Below are 20,227 nucleotides of genomic sequence, written 5' to 3'. Positions count from 1 at the left end.
GTTAACAAAGATTTGTTGTTTAAGTTTTGTGTTAATTCATTTGCATGACTTTACTTCTGAGTAGTTATCTGAAGAGCACTTATAAAGTGTTAAGGCTATTTTAGAAAAGATCATCCCCTTCTCCAATGTACTTCTAAATAAAAGGATTCAAACATACATCTGTAAAATTTACTACTAATTCTCTAAGTACAATACCAACCATACTTAATTTGAAACTCTAGATTCAGAAATCAAGGCAATGCCTTCATTTCACAGATAAAGAAATTGAAGCCCAGACAGAATAAAGCACCTCATGTTTCAGAAAGAGCTAATTGTTCCTTTCACTGTGCTACAACAGAAATTATGCTGTTAGGATTTGCAACTGTCCTCAGTGACACAGTGACCTCTCATCCCATGGTAGACTCACATGGTTTGTGGCGCTCTCTTTGGTTCTATTCTTAATTAAATCTTAGCTTCTCTTTGTTTTGTTTTTGTTTGTTTGTTTTCCCTCAAAAGGCCTAAATTTGTGAATTTGTTTAACCTGCCCAGATTTCAGGGACAACTCTCTCTTATCCAGTTCATTATAAGGGAGAGGACCACAGCGGCTTATTTGAAGTGTCCCTCTAATATCTAGCTTCTAAGTAAAGAAAAAAGCACAATGAGGCATCACTCTAGGTCAGTGGTTCTCAACCTGTGGGTCGCGACCCCTTTGGTGGTCGAACAACCCTTTCACAGGGGTCGCCTAAGACCATCCTGCGTATCAGATATTTACATTACGATTCATAACAGTAGCAACATTACAGTTATGAAGTAGCAACGAAAATAATTTTATGGTTGGGTCTTTAAAGGGCCAGAAGGTTGAGAACCACTGTTCTAGGTGTTTCTACTCTCAGACTCAGACTAATGCAATTAAGCTGTTCTAAACACCAACTTTAAATTTATAACATTTTGATAGTAGGAGTATTTTCAAGTATGATATACCCAGAAACAACAAAAAAGTACTTAACACTGGAAAACGCATTAAAAATAGTCTATTCCTAAGAAAACAGCAGAATGGAATAACTGAAATTCAAAGAACTATTCTAAAAATAACTAAGGGGATAAACCCCAACATACTGTAATTTAGTTAAAGAAATTTATTCTTTAAAAATATTTTCATGTACACTTCTATGACTTTTGTTTGAGGGGAACAAAGAGATTATCCTACAGTGAAACTTAACTTAGAACATAAGTGGCATTATGTATAACAATACATTTTGGAAATAACTGGCAAAATAAAAGTGTAAATTTTTATAGTGATGTAAGACTGCAAGTTATTTAAAATCTCAGATGAAACGAACCCACATTAGAGTAGCACAAATCAAAAATTTGTAATTTTATGACTTCTCCAATACTGTCATACTTAATACTATGCATACACAAGTTACTCCATTCCCAAATTACAATTGGCCAGAACAAAGGGAAATTCCATGAGAAAAAGTGACAAAAGTTTGGATGCACAGCACAATATGCATCCTCTTCCTATATGAATACGTTTAACACACTGGTAACAACTCCATGTAATAAAAGAAAAACCATGAACTATTTAAACAAAATAGTTCCCCCCGAAATAAATCCCCCACCCCGAAAATACTTCTTGTCTAGAAAAATCCTTTAATATATTACCTAATACAGTTAAAAGCCTAAAAAATGTGTTAAGATTTAATTTGCATGCAAAATTCACTTCTCTCAATATGTATAAAAACTTTTTCATCAGTTCAATTTAAATGGCAAAATCTCAGAACAGAAAAATACAGCATCTCTAATAGACATCTAAAGGCAATAAAGTTGTATTTATAGGATGTTATAATCAGTAATTACTAAGAAGCAGAAAGAAACTGCTATCCTTTTTCTCAGCAGTCAGCTATGACCACACAAAATAGGGAGATCCAGAAACCAATGAATGCATTCTAGGTAAAATAAAGCTTCATAGAATAAACAATTCTCATTAAATAGTTTGTTTTTTTCTTTTCACCTGAGAGTCAAGTTATCAATCATTAGGTTGTAATAAAAACAAAACCAGGAGCTCTAAATCCTCAATCATATCAAGATCAAAATTATATAGCCATTTCTGTTTAGAAAAGCTAAAATATACAAAAAAGGAAATGTAAATAGCAAGACAGGGTGCTGAATAGTAGGACCACGGCAGAAGTGTGCGGTATTTGGTAAAATACATGTTGACATTTGGGAGAAAGTTTATTGCTCTGATGGACTACAGCACCACTTTCAAGAAGGAAAGACAATTAGAGTTAACCACCTTTCTATCAGCAAGATGCATTTATAGGAAAATTCTTAAAAGAAGTATGGATGAAGAAACTTTTGTATTACGTATTTTAAAAATGTTACCCATTTTTCTTCATCCAACAGACAATGAGTAATCTATTTTAGTAAAATATTATCAGATTTGTTACTATCTGACCATCAAGTTAACAATATAAAATTAAATAACGGACAGAAACATTACTCAAACTTAGAAGACAAGAAAGAGTATTATGAAGTAAGCAATTTTTATGCCAAAATATTTCTGATAACTACTACTTAAATATACAGTGATTACACTTATAAATTTTTCCAAATCGTGACTAAGAAAATTTCTTTGGAATACTAACATTTATCCTAAGGAAAAGAGCAGTGTCTAAGGGATGTGAGACGTAACCTAACCAACTGTGGAATAGAGCCCAACTGCCTCATACCTGCCCCCAGCAATTTTAGAAATCTAATGTCACTGTGGTGACTGGGGAATTAGAAACAAGAAAACGTGACTATGTGCATGCCATATGAAGTTGGCCAAAGGATTTCTTTCTGACAATCTGCAGCTAGCACTTTGCTCAGTTTCTAGAACAGCGGTTTTCAACCTGTGGGTCGCGACCCCCTTTGGGGGTCGAACAACCCTTTCACAGGGGTCACCTAAGACCATCGGAAAACACATATATAATTACATATTGTTTTTGTGATTAATCACTATGCTTTAATTATGTTCAATTTGTAACAATGAAAATACATCCTGCATATCAGACATTTACATTATGATTCATAACAGTAGCAAAATTAGTTATGAAGTAGCAACGAAAATAATTTTATGGTTGGGGGTCACCACAACATGAGGAACTGTATTAAAGAGTCGCGGCATTAGGAAGGTTGAGAACCACTGCTCTAGAAGGTAGGATCTTAAGTAAACATTGTTCTGAAAGAAAAGGTCTGAATGGATAAGTTGCTATGCAGAGCACAAAGTTTTTTAATGCAGTCTTCTATAAGAAGTAATTAAAATTTAAAAGCCAAACAGTCTAACAACGAACGTGATTTCTTTTGAGATAAACTTCATCTATCAGTTTCTTTCTCTGTTTATCAATCATCTCAAACATCAGAATCACTACACTGGTAATCTTTATGGTAACATGTGATACTATCTTTTGAAACTAGCCTGACTTTTTATAACAACTATTTTAGGAGTGGCATTTCTAAAATTAATTTCATCCAATGTATGCATCAGTCATATTTGAGGACAGACACAAGAATTCTAATAAATTTGGTAACATTTTAGAGCACTACACAGGTATTAAAACATGATCAGTATCCATAGGGGGCAAAACAGAAAAATCAAACTTCTATAAATGAATGAGATTTTGGATACTTACAGTTGGCATAAAAAAGAAAACCAAATTTTACACTTTCTTCAGACATTTTTAAAAAGAAAATGTCTCAATTATCATGTCTTCAATGTCATTATTCTCATATATATATATTTAAATTAACTGAAGTGATGCAGAAAGCCACAAATGAGAAAAGGACACTAAGGTTTTAATAAGGGGAACAAAAGTTATTTTCACCAGTATAGATTCACATTACAGTACACCAATATTGACAGCATTCTCTTGTCTATTTTTGGTACAGAAGATGGTCTCTCTCTACATAACCTTGTAAGGCTTCGGTAACTAAAACATAAAATAAAACAAACAAAACTCCCCCCCCCCAAACAAAACAAAACAAAACAAAAAAACAGCCTATTAGTTTACAGTTTATTTTAAAAATTCTGAAAGACACTCCAAGTTCTAAACTTTTAGTAGTGCTACCCATACACAACCATGTGGTCAAGAACCCAGTAAAAGAGCCAGCCCCCTTCCTTCAAGGAAGCGTTGCAACAGTAGAATTGTGCAATATGGATGTTTCTTACTACAAGGAAAAAATTATACATGGCACATTCTCATTCATATTTTGTAATGTAAAAAGTTACAAACATACCTAATCAAATAAATAATAAAAAAATTTGAATGTATTTAAGTATACTAAAACAACTACATAGAATAATGGCAACTTTCACTCACAGATTATTTACATGGTAATACCCAGTGTGGGTACACTGCTACAAAACTCAAAACAGAAGAAGTAAACTTGAAATGTTTTCCATAGTAAAGATCTAGCAGCATGACTATCTAATGCTGTTTTATCCCAAATGCTTCTGAAATGTTCCTTTTTAGTCTGTGTCTTCATCCAGTTCATAATAGTCTTTATCATAAATATCTTTTACTAAAAGAACCCGTACAAGCATATTTTCCAAGGTGTTTCGGTCCAGTGAAGTCGATGTATACCAGACAGGGCTATCTGTAGAACTAGAGCATTCTGGTTGCAAATAAAAAACATCCATTCTCTGATTAAGATTCTGTGGACTTTAGGAGAAAGGAGAAAGTCAATTTTACAGTATATGTACAAAATTCCCCACAACTTTTTGTTCTTCTTTAAGGAATATTTCCATGACCACTAACCACATTATGTTAGAGCATATGCTTCTCATTACCTACATTAAATACTCTATCCTTCAGACATTTTGAAAGTTAATTTCTGTGATAAAAGATTATTTTTCATTATAATTTAAATCATGTTCTTCACTGAATCCAAGACACCATTATTTGAAATATTATTTTAATTATTTTAAATAATTAAACAAGTAAAACACTGCCAATTATCATTTTTAAATGCATCAATTGTAACATGCAGCCCAGTTTTAGAGGCAGTAAAATGTGAAAAATGTTTCTTAGAATTGATGAAATATGGTAGCACATAAAATAAAAATACCAGCATTATACAATAGAGCTTAATTTTTAAAATAAGATTAACACTCAGATAGGAATTTCTGATTAACAAATAGTTACTGCCACGGGAAGATCCTGCTTCTGTTTTAGCCAAATAGAGCCACCCCCAAACCATCATCAGAAATATTACCAACATGCTATAGGTGAAATTACTATTTTTATGGGTTCTTGAGAGCTAACTTGGGGACCTAACAAGAATTTATAAAACTGATTATATAAGAATCAGAAAATACATTGATGCTAACCTTTTGAAAATTAGAGTGCATATTTAATGGACAAGAATAAAGTAATTTATGGTCTCTAAACATCATTGGCTTAAAATATTTTTAAATGTCTGTTGGTATCAGATTAGGGAGGAAACAGTGGTATAGCTGAAAAGCATAGTGCTTTCAGAACACTTTTATCTTTCAGACCTTCTTAAGGGGTAATTTTCTCTTAAATGTATGTATTTCATTTTCCTCTCCCCCTATCTAGCCTACCTTTGAACTTACCTTTTGTCCATAGCATGGTAAACTATAGCTCATCACTTGTTTGTGTAAAGTTTTACTGTAACACATTCATGACTGTTACTTATATACTAGAGGCCTGGTGCACAGATTTGTGCACTGGTGGGGTCCCTCAGGCTGGCCTGTGGGGATCGGGCCAAAACCGGCTCTCCAACATCCCACCCAGCGGTCCCAGATTGCAAGAGGGCGGTTCTGGGGTGACACACCCAGGAATTGGGCTCTCTCCTCTCTGGTTCCAGGTGTGTCACCTGAGAAATGCAGCTGCCAAATCACAGCAGCTTGCCAGCTCCTGCATTGAGCATCTGTCCCCTGATGGTCAGTGCATGTCTTAGCTACCAGTTGGACGGTTGCTTAGGCTTTTATATATGTATATAGATAGTATATGTCTGCTTTCTAGCTATAAAAGCAGAATTGACAAGCTGCAATAAAGATTCTATAGCCTAAAAAAAGCCTAAAATAAGCCTAAAATATTTACCTGACCCTTTGCAAAAAAGATTTGTGCCCCCTACCTTACAGTCATTAGGAGTGCTATAATTTAATAGATTACAGGATTATGAAAAGACAGTAAGTAGTAATTTCATTAGTAGAAAGCAATTTTTTAACATATGCTTGAATCCTAAAGTATAAAATATAAACTGGTATTTTATAATAATAGGACTAAAAATGTTACGATTAAATGGACTTAGATATAAGTGAGAAATCTAAAGAAGGATCAGTGGGAAATGTCATTTCTTGTTAATGTTAAATTCAAGGCAACTAACATGATTTTAAAATTAAGTATCATTAACACTTACCTTTTAGACAAGTAGCATTCAAACATTTTCACAGGACATCTAGAAGGATTGGCTGTATTTTCAATTTGTTCAAATACTGGCTCATCATCTTCATGTTTTCTTTTTCCAGTAGTAATTTTATCTTAAAAAATAAAAATCGTGTGAACTTCCTAAGCCCAATCTTGAAGAAAGATAGTACTACCCACTCTATTCAGTCCTAGTATCTGTTTTACCAAAGAATGGTATTAGGTATCCTGCAGAGACCTAAGTGTGGCTTCTGGTAATTCATAATTTTTCAAACAAAATGAACTGAGATATTTTAAGGAGACATAGCCTGTCTTATTTTTATGAAAATGACAGTCCTAGGGTTCTTAACAAGTGGCCTAGGTAATCTTTAGTAAGGCAAAGTTTGGCTATCTCTATCACAGACAATCCCAAATAAAAATCTGTTATATACCTTCATTATCTGTTCCACATAAGGAAGACACTTGATATCGAAGACATGCTTTGTTTTCCATTGTTAAAGGATTTTTTTTCCAATGCCTAAACACAGTGCCAAAGGACAGTCTTAAGTGTTGTTCCACTGTTTTCAAGCCAAAATACTTAGTGTTAAAGTAGAACAGCGTATTCAGAAGAGCTATTGGAGAATGTGAGCCTAGTTGTTTTATCCTCCAAAGATAATCTTCTTCAACTCGAGAAAATATTGACCCTTAAATAGAGAGAAATATTTTTTTTAATTATAATCAAGAAAATAGTTTTCATTTACCATCTAGACAGAGTTAATTTAAGAACAAACCTATTGCCATCTTCCATTCACACCAGGTCAACTGGAATGAATTTCAGAATTTTCTATGCAGCAGACTAGCAATACGGAGGCTAGGGAACACAAGAGACTGGAACTAGTACTTCTGCTGTAAGGGACTGGATGTTTGCTTCTATTCCAAAGGGTAAGTAGACAATGGTCAGAAAGGAATTTAAATCTGTACAATTCCTGAGAAAAATAGGTGATTCCATTCATAAACATTTTTACTTCACACATCTAAAACAGAGGTTTAATCTTAGATAAATTTACATCATACTCTCCACAAGAGGCTTAAGAAGTAAATATCCAGTTTCTTACTCCAGAGAAAGAGGGCCACATTTATTACAAAGCTCTTCATAAACACTAGTTATCAACTATACTCATTTCTAATTCTTCAAAAGATGAACCATTGAGTTCACAAATAAGTACTCTGAAAAATATGCTAATTTAAACTATTTCCTTATTATATTTAATGTACATTCTATAAAATGAAAAATCCCAGTAGCAAGTTAGCAACAGCTTTATTTCAAAAGAGCATTACCATCTGGAAGTATGCTTGGTTGCCAACTTCGGAGGATTTTATTCAATTCTTGCTCAAATGTCTGGTATCCTGGATCGATAAATATGTTGTCTTTTCGATTACTACCACACAAATACTAAAAAAAAAAAATAATAATAATAATAATAATTCTTGAAGGAAAACCAGCTAATTATAAATAATTACTATATTATTTGTATTCTATATTATTTAAGAATAAACTAAACAAAGATTATGTCTAAGAGAAACAAGCACACTAATAAAACCTGAGAGATTACTGGCTTTCTCTACATATCTAGAAATCATAAAGAATCTTAAGTTACCAATTACTCTGTTGCTTGGATGAGAATCTATGGTCTGTCAGATAAAATACAGAATTTCTGACTCTAGTATTCATTACATAGCACATAGAGAAAACAAAATTACATTTGAAAGTAAGAGTAATTAAATTATCAATGACTAAAGAAAAATTCTGAATGGTCAGGTCGGGATGAAAAGTTACTAAATGAGGCATGCGGCCTACCAGCCGAGAATTTGACATGCTTGCTGTTCATTAAATGTAAAAGGTCTAAGCTAGAGGTCTAAGCTGGGTCAATGAACTAGAGTTCTTGAGCCAAATCTGGCCCACTATCTATTTTTATAAATCAAGTTTCCTTGAAACACTCATCATTTGCATATTGTCCAAGGATGCTTTCATACTTCAATGACAGAGTGAATGGTTGCATAACAGACTATGGCCTGAAAAGCCTAAAACATTTATTATCTGGTCCTTTCCTTTAAATTCTTTAAAGGTGTCTTCTTTTCTTTTTTTATATATATGTTTTTATTGTTTTCAGAGAGAAATAGAAACATCAATGATGAGAGAGAATCATTGATTGGCTGCCTCCTACAGGACCCCTACTGGGGATTGAGCCCAAAACCGGGGAAAATGAACCACACAGGCCAGGCCTCTGGCCCTTTATTTTTAAAGTTTGTTAGTCTAAAAATACCAAAACAAATACTGTCAGATTTGATTAAAGAAAAAAAAGTAAGGCCCAACATTATGCTGTCTACAAGACATCTACTTTAAATATGGAGATACAGATAAGTAAAAAGTAAGTGGAAGAAAAATATATGCCATGTATATATAGTAAACAAAAATAAGACTAGTCCCAGCCATGACTCAGTTGGTTTGGGCATTGTCCCATACACCAAAAAAGGTTGTGGGCTCGATTCCTAGTCAGGGCATGTACAGGAGGCAACTAAACGATGTTTCTCTATCTCCCCCTTCTTATCTTTCTCAAATCAATAAATATATCCTCAGGTGAGGATTAAAAATAATAAGACTAAAGTACTATCATCTGAGTTGACCAGTTGTTACTCCTATCTATCAGAAGTTAGCCAGCATAATTTGAAAATGGTAGTAAAAATTCCTAACTATTGGAGGAGAAACCAAGATGGTGGCATAGGTAAACACCGGAAATTGCTGCCTCGCACAACCACTTCAAAAATACAACTAAAAGACAAAACTGACATCATCCAGAACCACAGGAAGGCTGGCTGAGTGGAAATTCTACAACTAGAAGGAAAGGGAAAAGCACACTGAGACTCAGAGGAGGTGCGGAAGTAAAGTGCAGAGGTACGGAGGCGCACATGGAAAGGCCTGGCAACTGAGGACGTGGCTATCTTTTTCAATCGGGAGGGAGTCTCAAGCTCCCGACTGCTCTGAACTCCAGTTCCGGGCGAGTCTCTGGGGACCCAGATTCATACGGGGAGAAACTGGACTGTCGGGCATTGGTTGGAACTCGAGGGCGGCTTTCTCTCAGAGGTGCTTGCAGCAATTACCGGGACACTGAAACACAGGGGCCACTTAGGGTAGGACTGAGGAGCAGCCATAGCTGTTGGCTCCGCCCTGTTGATTCCCTGAGACCCTGCCCCACCCAAGCTGTGTGCAGAGGCTTTTGCATATGAAAGGCCTGTACCTTTGCAATCTGAAAATAACCTAACAAACCGCAGCTGGGTCAGAGACCCAGAACTTCCAAAAGAAGGTCCACGGCCCCACAGCAGCTTGCATTGCTTCACAGCTGGGACACATCTAGGCACCTCCAAACCCCAAACAAAGAAGAGGAATCTGCAGATCTCTCCATAGCTTCTCCTGGGTAGCCTCAGGCAGAGGCTAAATTAGCACCTCCTTAGAGATCCAAGAGCCAGTGTACCCAGTGGTCAGAGTGGGACCATCCAGATTACAACTCCTCAGATCCATAAGGGACACACTCAGGGGGCAGACTCAGTGAGCACCAAAGCCCCACTGAAGCAAATCTTGCCCCAGAAGGGTGTCTCGAGCACAGAAGTTCTCCCACTGTAGACACAACTGATTCTCACAGCCAATTGGCCTGGAGGTCAATTCCTCCCAGTGATACCTACAACAATCAAGGCTTAACTACAACAAGACTGTGCACAAAGCCCACAAAGGGGTGCAGCAAGAGTGTCCACCTCAGGTATTTGGGGAGGCTGAGACACTGGACCCTATAGAACACCTTAGCACAGAAAGCTACTCTATCAACACAGGGAAGCAGCCAAAATGAGGAGACAAAGAAACAGGTCACAAATGACAGAAATGAAGGAAAGCAAATGACTGGATATAGAGTTCAAAACCACGCTTTTAAGGTTTTTCAAGAATTTTCTAGAAACCGCTGATAAATTTAGTGAGACCCTCCATAAATCTAGTGAGACCCTCGATGTTGTGATAAAGGAACAAATAGAAATTAAGCATACACTGACTGAAATAAAGAATGTTATACAGAGTTCCAATAGCAGACTAGAGGATCACAAGAATCAAGTCAAAGATTTGAAATACGAAGAAGCAAAAAACACCCAACCAGAAAAACAAAAAGAAAAAAGAATCCAAAAATATGAAGATAGTGTAAGGAGCCTCTGGGACAACTTCAAGTGTACCAACATCCAAATTATAGGGGTGCCAGAAGATGAGAGAGAGCAAGATACTGAAAACCTATTTGAAGAAATAATGACAGAAAACTTCCCCCACCTGGTGAAAGAAATAGACTTACGAGTCCAGGAAGCACAGAGAACCCCAAACAAAAGGAATTCAAAGAGGACCACACCAAGACACATCATAATTAAAATGCCAAGAGCAAAAGACAAAGAGAGAATCTTAAAAGCAGCAAGAGAAAGAAACTCAGTTACCTACAAAGGAGTACCCATACGACTGTCAGCTGATTTCTCAACAGAAACTTTGCAGGCCAGAAGGGAGTGGCAAGAAATATTCAAAGTGATGAATGCCAAGAACCTACAACCAAGAGTACTTTATCCAGCAAAGCTATCATTCAGAATTGAAGGTCAGATAAAGAGCTTCACAGATAAGGAAAAGCTAAAGGAGTTCATCACCACCAAACCAGTATTATATGAAATGCTGAAAGGTATCCTTTAAGAAGAGGAAGAAGAAGAAAAAGGTAAAGATACAAATTATGAACAACAAATACACATCTATCAACAAGTGAATCTAAAAATCAAGTGAATAAATAATCTGATGAACAGAATAAACTGGTGAAGATAATAGAAACAGGGGCATAGAAAGGGAGTGGACTGACTATTTTCAGGGGGGAAAGGGGTGTGGGGGGGTGAGGGAAGAGACTGGAAAAGAATTTTCCACCTATGGATGAGGACAGTGTGGGGGAGGGGGGTAAGGGCAGAGGGTGAGGTGGGAACCGGGTGGAGGGGAGCTATGGGGGAAAAAAGAGGAACAACTGTAATAATCTGAACAATAAAGATTTAATTTAAAAAAAAAAAGAAACAAAAACAAAAACAAAAGTGTATAATATGGTTCCCCATTCTTAGTTGATTGTAACTTCTATATATCTTCTTCCATGTTCATAAAAAGCAAAGCTGTATACACACCTAGCTAACCATATGGGGTGGAGAAAATTAGGAAAAAAGGGCATCCACAATTCCACTTACAATGAATTTGGTGAAAGGCCTGTGTTCACATATAAGAAAGTATATGAAAGAATGATCATGATGACTACAGTATTTCATATAATTTCCATATGACAATGCTGAGTGTAGACAAGTGTGCAGAGCAGCAGAATCCACATACACTGCTCATGGAAGTGTAAAACAGGAAACAATTTATAAGAAACATACATATACCCTATACTCAATAATTCCACTCCTAGACTTTTTTTCCAAAGAAAAACGAAATGTGTAAATGACTTGTACAGTAATGTTCATAGCAGCTTTATTCACAACTAGAGGCCAGTACACCAATTTGTGCACCAGTGGGGTCCCTCGGCCTGGCCTGGGGGATCGGGCTAAAACTGGCTCTCTGACATGCCCCGAGTGGTCCCGGATTGCGAGAGGGTGCAGGCCAGGCCAAGGGACCCCACCGGTGCACTATCGGGGCCGGGGAGGGATGTAGGAGGTTGGCCAGCCGGGGAGGGACAATGGGAGGGCTCCAGGGTATGTCCCTCTCACTCAGTCCCAATAGGCTGGACCCCAGCAGCAAACTAACCTACCGGTCAGAGCATCTGCCCCCTGGTGGTCAATGCATGTCATAGCAAGCAGCTGAGCGGCCTTAGCATGCCATTAGCTTTGGTTGGTTGAACGGATAACCGGACAACTGGACACTTAGCATATTAGGCTCTTATTAACTAGGATTATAAACTTTTAACAACAACCATCATTCCTTATACAATCAGGAGAAAAATCAGCTATTTGTTTATGAAGGAGAAAAAATGGTACATACTTCCCCTTTCACAAATATCAGTTCAATATCTATAATTATATTTAATTTCTCATTATATAATACAGAAGTGGCCACGTACTTCTGGAACAAAACTTAGTCCTTACAACTAAAGATGTTATTCTTTCTACAGACCTATTCGGAGAAAGTATACTTCTTCGACATTAACTTATTTTTATTGTCACATGTGAACAAAACCAATAAATACAACAAACAAAAATATGCACTCTACCAAAAATAGCTTATATTTCTGAACACATTCTTGAAGGAACATTAAACAGCAATGGTTTCTGGAAAGTATATTTTAGATAGCTTATCTTTGCACTGAATTTTCAGATTATTTTAAAAACTTACACGTACCATATAGTCCTTTCTCCAAAGGTGTGAAAATATGTCCAATGATAAGAACAAATAATGAAACTTTTTAAAATTGTGGTAAAAGTACACAAAACATAAAATTTAGTAACTTAATCATTTTTCAATATACATTTCAGTAGTAAAACTTTTTTTCGCCCAGCCAGCATGGCTCAGTGGTTGAGTGTCAACCTAAGAACCAGAAAGTCATGGTTCAATTCCTGTGCCCAGGTTGTGGGCTCAATCCCCAGTGTGGGGCATGCAGGAGGCAGTCAATCAATGCTTCTCTCTCATCACTGATGTTTCTATCTCTCCCTCTCTGTTCCTCTCTGAAATCGATAAAAATATATTAAAAAAAATTTTTTTTTGAGGAAACCAATTTTAGTCATAAAGAACCAATTTTATTTTATTTACTTTTGTAAAAATGTTTTGATTGAGAGGAAGGGAGAAAGAGAGAAAGATAGAAACATCGAGAAATATTAATCAGCTCTCTCCTGCAACTCAGGCATGTGGTCTGACCAGGAATTGAACCTCCTGGTGCATGGGACAATGCTCAACTAACTAAACAACACCAGCCAGACCATAAAGAACCAACTTTAAAAAGGAAGAAAATTCTGACATAAGCTACAACACTGATGACCTCTGAGGACATTCACTATACTGAGTGCAACAGGCCAGTCACAGAGAGAAATATATTGTATGATTCCACTTAATTGAGGTTCCTAGGTAGTAAACTTACTGAGACAGAAATTAAAATGGTGGTTGCCAGGTGACAATGGGGAATTATTGTCTAATGGATGTAGTTTCAGTTTTATAAGATAAAAACAGTTATGGGGATGGATGGTGGTGGTGTTTGCACAAGATTATGTATATACTTAATACCACTGAACTGTGGTATTAAAAATAGTGAAGCCGTAGCCGGTTTGGCTCAGTGGATGGAGCGTCGGCCTGCGGACTGAAGGGTTCCAGGTTCGATTCCGGTCAAGGGCATGTACCTTGGTTGTGGGCACATCTCCAGTGGGAGGTGTGCATGAGGCAGCTGATCGATGTTTCTCTCTCATTGATGTTTCTAACTCTCTATCTCTCTCCCTTCCTCTCTGTAAAAAAAAAAAAAAAATCAATAAAATATATATATTTTAAAAAATAGTGAAGATTGTAAATTTTATGTTACCTGTGTTTTACATTTAAAAAAAATATTTTTAAGTTTACTTAAAGACATAATTTATTATCATTCTTTATGTAATAATCCATTTAGCTCAACTCTCTATTAATATTTGGAGAGCTAATATTTAAATAACCCACCAAATAAAAAGCAATCCAAAGAGAGATTCAACTTCCTATAATTATGAGGTCAATCAATTCCCTTTACTTAAGGAAAATGAAAAGACAACATATAAACACTTCTGGAATACAGATAAAGTAGTTCATACAGGAAAATTTATAAGTTTAAATGCTTTACTAGAAAAGAAAAAAAATCTAAAATCAACAATATTAAAAAACTAGAAAAAATTAAAACAGAAAATGAGAAGTCAGAGACTCAATTAAAAAAGAAAACAGAAAAACATTTTAAAAATGATACCAAAAGCTGGTTCTCTGAATAAATCAATAAAACTGATAATCCTTTAGCTGGATCAGCATACCACCACCCTAGTCTCATTGGACCCAATCCCACCAGCCAAAGATGTTTCACAGCCTGCAAAGAAGTGTTAACTTATAACAATGGTTATATTTGGGTCACTCTTCCCATCTTCCAGAACCAACCCTAACTGGCACCTCCCCCTCAAGTGAGATCCAGTAGCACCACCCTCCAAACTCCCAGCGGCCTACCTTGTTGAGCTCAGACTCCTAGGAGAATCTTGAACAGACTGAGTTGGATGGCTCTAGAACAGAGGCCATTTTTCCCTAACACACCAAACCAATGTAAAACCTTCCCTTCACATGGCTAACTCTTGGTCTGTTTGGACCTGCTGGCCTACCTTAATGACTCCCTGAGGCACCACCACAAAGAAGTGCAGACAGCCAGTGGGTGGTATACCCTGAGACATTTATAGAGTGGTCTCAGACTTAGCACTGGCAACTGAATTTGAACCTGTATCAGTGTGGTGAACACCACATACCACTTCCTAGGGACTCACTGAGAAACTACCTCATGCAACTCAAGTACCACTGAGCCTATCAGGTGGACGGCAGGGGAAGGTGGATCTCAGGGTGCCTTCGGACTTTTGCTGACCAGAACCTGAGCCTTGTACTGATAAAAGCTGGACTTGGTGTGAACCCTGGTCCTTCCCATAGACACCTAGGCCAAGCAGAGGCAGTCACAAACTGTGATCACTTTATGGCTCCAAAAAAGTGACTCAGGTCCAGTCACAGGCAGCTTCTGACTTTGGCCTGAACCAGAGTCCCTCTCAATAGGCCCCAAAGCAAACACAGGTAATGGCCAGCTTCATATAATATCACAGCAGGATCCAATTGGCTTCACCAGCAACATATCCAAAGGAAGATCTCGGCAGGCATCTACTGAGCTTCATGTGGTCAGCACCTGCACAGCAGCTTGTACACTGTAGTCAGGGTCAATCGTCACAGTCAGCCACCCTGAGGGTGAACCCCACATAAGAATGGGCCACTTGCAATAAACACTCAATTACAACAGGAGGGCCCACATATCCCACACAAGGGACAGTCCTGGTAATCAAAGAGACTGCACCACTGGGTCATTTGCCTTCTTTAATAATTGAAATGAATGTAAGAACCTTACATGTATCAAAATCTATTAATAGAAAGGATTAGAATGGCAGTGGGGTAACTGGAAGCAACACTGACACTCTCACAGGACCTAACTTTAATTACAATTAAATTACACAAAAAACATCCTGAATAATGAACTGAAGACTAGCTGGAGAAAACCCTGATAACCAAGGACCGAAAGTTGAGACTACATAGAGAATGGTAGGAAGTGTGGAGGAGCAAAAGGGCTGGCCAGGTGACCACAGATAGCAGCTGAAATTCTGGAGGGATATCTCAGCTGTGGGGAGCTCCCACTGAGAACTCTGGGGTATAAACACCAAGTTGGGTCCCTCAGCCCAGAGAACCAGAACTGAGAAAGCTGCCCACATAACATCTGGCTATGAAAAGCAACAGGGTTGCTGTCTGCCAGGAAGAGACAGCTAGAAATCCAGGCACCTCTTAAAGGGCCAACAGACAAAATTTTGTGTGCAGCCACTCCCCTTGGGCTCCAGCAGAGAGGACTAGAGTTGGGGTCTAGTGTTGGGGTCTCTGTGTTAGAGCTCAGACCGCAGCCACCCTGGTTTTCTCTGCTGATACAGTCTCTCATACTACAGAGGACATCTTTCTCAGGCAGACCTTACAAAGCAGGCAGCTCTAATTTTGGGGGGAAGCAATTGCCCCACCCTGTTGGAAAACGTCTTGCCCCACCATGTGGAGTATATTTCCTTGCTGTGGTCAATAGCCTGAGGCTAATTAAGACTGATACTAACAATCAGACTGCAGGTAGAAGAGGATCTCTGGAGAGCACCAAAGACTGGGAGTCACAGCAGATCTACCTAATACATAGATACAAACCCAAACAGGCAGCCAAGTGAAACAAGAGAATTATCCAGAAGAAGAGCAAAATGAATTGGAGGTAAGAAATTTATCAGATATAGAATTCAGAGTAATGATTAGAAGGATGCTCAACAACATGGCAAAAAATATAGGAACTGCTAAAAATGGCCAGTTAGAAATGAAGAATGACACAGCAGTAATAAAGAACACATTGGAAGGAATACACAGTGCACACCCATCAGGTATGTGCCCTTGACCAGAATGGAACCTGGGACCCTCTGGTCCCACTCTATCCACTAAGCCAAACCGGCTAGAGCTGTATTGTTTTTTTAGTCTCTATGTCATTTATTTCTCTTCTGATCTTTATTATTTTCTTTCTTCTACTTACTCTGGGCTTTACTTCTTGTTCTCTTTCTAATTCTTTAAGTTGTAGTGTTAGATAGCTTATTGAAAGTTTTTGTTTTTTAAGGTTGGTCTGTAGTGCTATGAACTTCCCTCTCAGGACTGCTTTTGCTGTGTCCCAGAGACCTTTGGTTGCTGTGTTTTCATTTTCACTTGTTTTCAGGAAGATTTTTCTTTCTTTCTTGATCTCATTGTTAACCCATAAATTGTTTAATAACATGCTATTTAGCCTCCTTCTGCTTAAATATTTTGAGTGTTTGGTTTTTTAATTTCATGCCATTGCAATCCAAGAAGATTCTTGATATGATTTCAATCTTCTTGAAGTTGCAGAGACTTGTTTTGTGTCCTAACATGTAGTCTATTTTTGTGAATGATCCATGTGCACTAGAGAACGTATATTCTGAAGTTTTGGGGTGAAATATTTTGTAATTGTCATTTAAAACCATCTAATCTAACGTGTCATTTAGAGTCACTGTATCCTTCTTGATTTTTTTGTCTGGAAGATCTATCCAGTAAAGTCAGTGGGGTGTTAAAGTCCCTCTTATTTTTGTCGATCTCTCCCTTAAAGCTCTCCAAAAGTTTTCTTTATATTAGGTGCTCCCATATTGGGTGCATATATATTTACCAGGGTTTATATCCACTTGTTGGATCGCTCTCTTTAATATTATGCAGTGACCTTTATTATCTCTTGTGATGGCCTTCATTTAAAAGTCTTTTTTTTTTTTTTTTTTCAGATATGAATATTGTTACAACAGGTTGGTTTTTTTTCTTTCCCATTTGCATGGAAAACATTTTCCACCCCTTCACTCTCATCCTGGGTGATTCTTTTGTTCTGAGGTAGGTCTCTTGTAGAGGGTTCCTGCATATATTTGGTCATGTTTTTGTATCTATTCAGCTCCATTTACATTTAAGGTTATTATTGACAAGTATTTAATTACTGCCATTTAAATTCTTTATGCATATGTCCCCCTCCCCTACCCCCTCTCCATTTCTTATTATTACAGCAGTCGCTTTAGCAGTTCTTACAATGCTGGTTTGGTGGGGATAAACTCCTTTAGCCTTTTTTTTTGGGGGGGGGGGGGTAGTGTGGTCTGGGAAGCTCTTTATTTCACCATCTATTGTGAATGATAACCTTGCTGGGTATAGTAGTCATGGTTTTACATCCTTGCTTTTCATTACCTTGAATGCCATTCCCTTCTGGCCTGTGGAGTTTCTGATGGGAAATCAGTTAACAGCCTTATGGCAGCTCCTTTGTAGGTAACAAATTGCTTTTTCCTTGATGCCTTTGAGATTCTCTCTTTGTCTTTCATTTTTGGCATTTTAATTATGAGTCTGGGCATGGGCCTGTTTGGGTTCTGGCTTGGGAGACTCTGTGCCTCCTGAACTTGTGTGACTTTTTCCATCACCAGATTAAGGAAGTTTTCTGTCATTATTTCTTCAAACAGGTTCTCTTTTCCTTGCTCACTTTCTTCCCCTCTGGTAGTCCTCTGATGCAAATATTGTGGACTTTCATGGTGTTCCACAGCTCCCTTAAGCTGTCTTCCTGTTTTTCATTTTAGTTCTCTAAGTGCTTTTTTTTCTTACCCTGTCTTGTAATTCACTGATTCAATCCCAGGCCTCACCTAACCTGCTGTGTATTCCTTCCAATGTGTTCTTTATTAGTGCTATGTCGTTCTTCTTTTCTAACTGGCCAGTTTCACTCACATCAATATTTCTGTCTTTCTCTCTCTGGAAAAATGTCCTCAGGTGAGGATTAAAAATAAAATTTAAAAACATACAAAAGATCAATAAAACAAATAGCTGGTTCTTTGAAAAGGTCAACAAAATTGATGAACCTTTAGCCAGATTCATCAAGAAACAAAGAGAGAGGACTCAAATAAATGAAATTGTTGATGTGACAGCTGACACCACAGAAATAGAAAGGATTGTAAGAAAATACTATGAACACCTATATGCCAATAAGCTCAACAATGTGGATGAAATGGAAAATGCCTAGAAAAATACAATCTTCCAAACTCAATCAGGAAGAATAAAATAAATAAAAACAAACAAAAACCCTGGTATGGACACCTTCACATGGGAGTTTTACCAAACATTCAAAGAAGAATTAATACCTATCCTCCTCACACTATTCCAAAAAATACAAGAGCAAGGAACACTTCCAAGCTCTCCTTATGAGGCCACCATTATCCTATTTCCAAAACCAGATAATGACATTACAAAGCAAGAGAATTACAGGGCAATATCCATGATGAACATAGATGCTAAAATCATCAATAAAATATTACCAAATTGGACCCAGCAATAAAATAAAAAGATCATACACCATGACCAACAGAGAACCAATGATTCGACCCAAGCCATGACCAGCAATACAAGGCTGGTACAACATTTACAAATCAATAAATGTGATACTTCACATAAACAAACTGAAAGACAAAAATCACATTATTATATCAATAGACACTGAAAAAGCATTTGACAATTTCCAACACCCTATTTTTTTGGGAGGGTGGGGGGTTAATCCTCACCTAAGAATATTTTTCCATTGATTTTTAGAGAGTAGAATAGAGGGGGATACACAGGGAGAGAAACATTGATGTGAGAGATACACATCAATTGGCAGCCTCTGGCAACTGAGGTAAGTATCCTTGTCTGGAATCAAACCTGGGACCCTTTGTTCCACAGACCAACACTTTATCCTTTAGCCAAACCAGCCAGGGCTCCAACATTTTTTATAAGAACTCTCAGCAAAGTGGGAATACAGAGTTCATAATGCAACACAATAAAGGCCATATATGACCTATAGCCAACATCATACTCAATGGGCAAAAACTAAAACCACTTCCCCAAAGAACAGGAACAAGATAGGGATGTCTGCTTTCACCACTCTTATTCAACATAGTACTGGAAGTCTTACCCACAGCAATCAGACAAGAAGATTAAATAAAAGGCATCCATGTTGAAAAGGAGGATGTAAAACTCTCATTATTCGCAGATGACACAATACTGTACACAGAAAACCCTAAAGACTCCACCAAAATACTAATAAATTAATAAATTTGGCAATATAGCAGGATACAAAATTAACACCCAGAAATTGATGACATTTCTATACATCAATAATGATCTCTCAGAAAGAGAAACTAAAAAAAAATTCCATTTACCATTGCAGCAAAAATATTAAAACATTTATTATGTTTTAATGTTTAGGAATAAACATAACCAAGAAGGTAAAAGACTTGTACTCAGAAAACTACAGGACAATGAAAAAAGAGATGAAAAAATATATAAAGAAGTAGAAGACTATCCCATGTACATGGATTGATAGAATGCCATTAAAATGTCCATACTACCCAAAACAATATATAGAGTCAACACAATCCCTATTAAATCACAGACCTAGAATCACAAAAAGACTCAGAATAGCCACAGCAATCTTGAAAAA

General features: G+C 37.1%; 1 protein-coding gene across 9 annotated transcripts in view; it reads right to left on the bottom strand.

Moving 5' to 3' along the window:
* Positions 1-3,795: 3,795 nt before the first annotated feature.
* Positions 3,796-20,227, bottom strand: part of ZMYM2 (zinc finger MYM-type containing 2) — a 163,692-nt gene continuing 147,260 nt past the window's right edge. For 8 of the 9 annotated variants that reach the window (XM_036296747.1, XM_036296745.1, XM_036296742.1 and 5 more), the window contains 4 exons: positions 7,728-7,842; positions 6,842-7,093; positions 6,406-6,526; positions 3,796-4,682 (listed from right to left, as the gene is read on the bottom strand). In XM_036296747.1, coding sequence (XP_036152640.1) covers positions 4,490-4,682; positions 6,406-6,526; positions 6,842-7,093; positions 7,728-7,842 — 681 coding nt within the window. In that variant the 3' untranslated portion in view covers positions 3,796-4,489. Of the gene's footprint in view, positions 4,683-6,405; positions 6,527-6,841; positions 7,094-7,180; positions 7,320-7,727; positions 7,843-20,227 lie in introns of those variants that run through there. The other variant, XR_004965691.1, reaches the window with a different exon arrangement.

The sequence above is a fragment of the Myotis myotis genome, unplaced genomic scaffold (assembly GCF_014108235.1).
Source record: "Myotis myotis isolate mMyoMyo1 unplaced genomic scaffold, mMyoMyo1.p scaffold_m19_p_3, whole genome shotgun sequence".
NCBI classification, from domain to species: domain Eukaryota; kingdom Metazoa; phylum Chordata; class Mammalia; order Chiroptera; family Vespertilionidae; genus Myotis; species Myotis myotis.
Note: the sequence above shows the minus strand (reverse complement) of the source record. Positions and strands in the feature narration are given on the sequence as shown.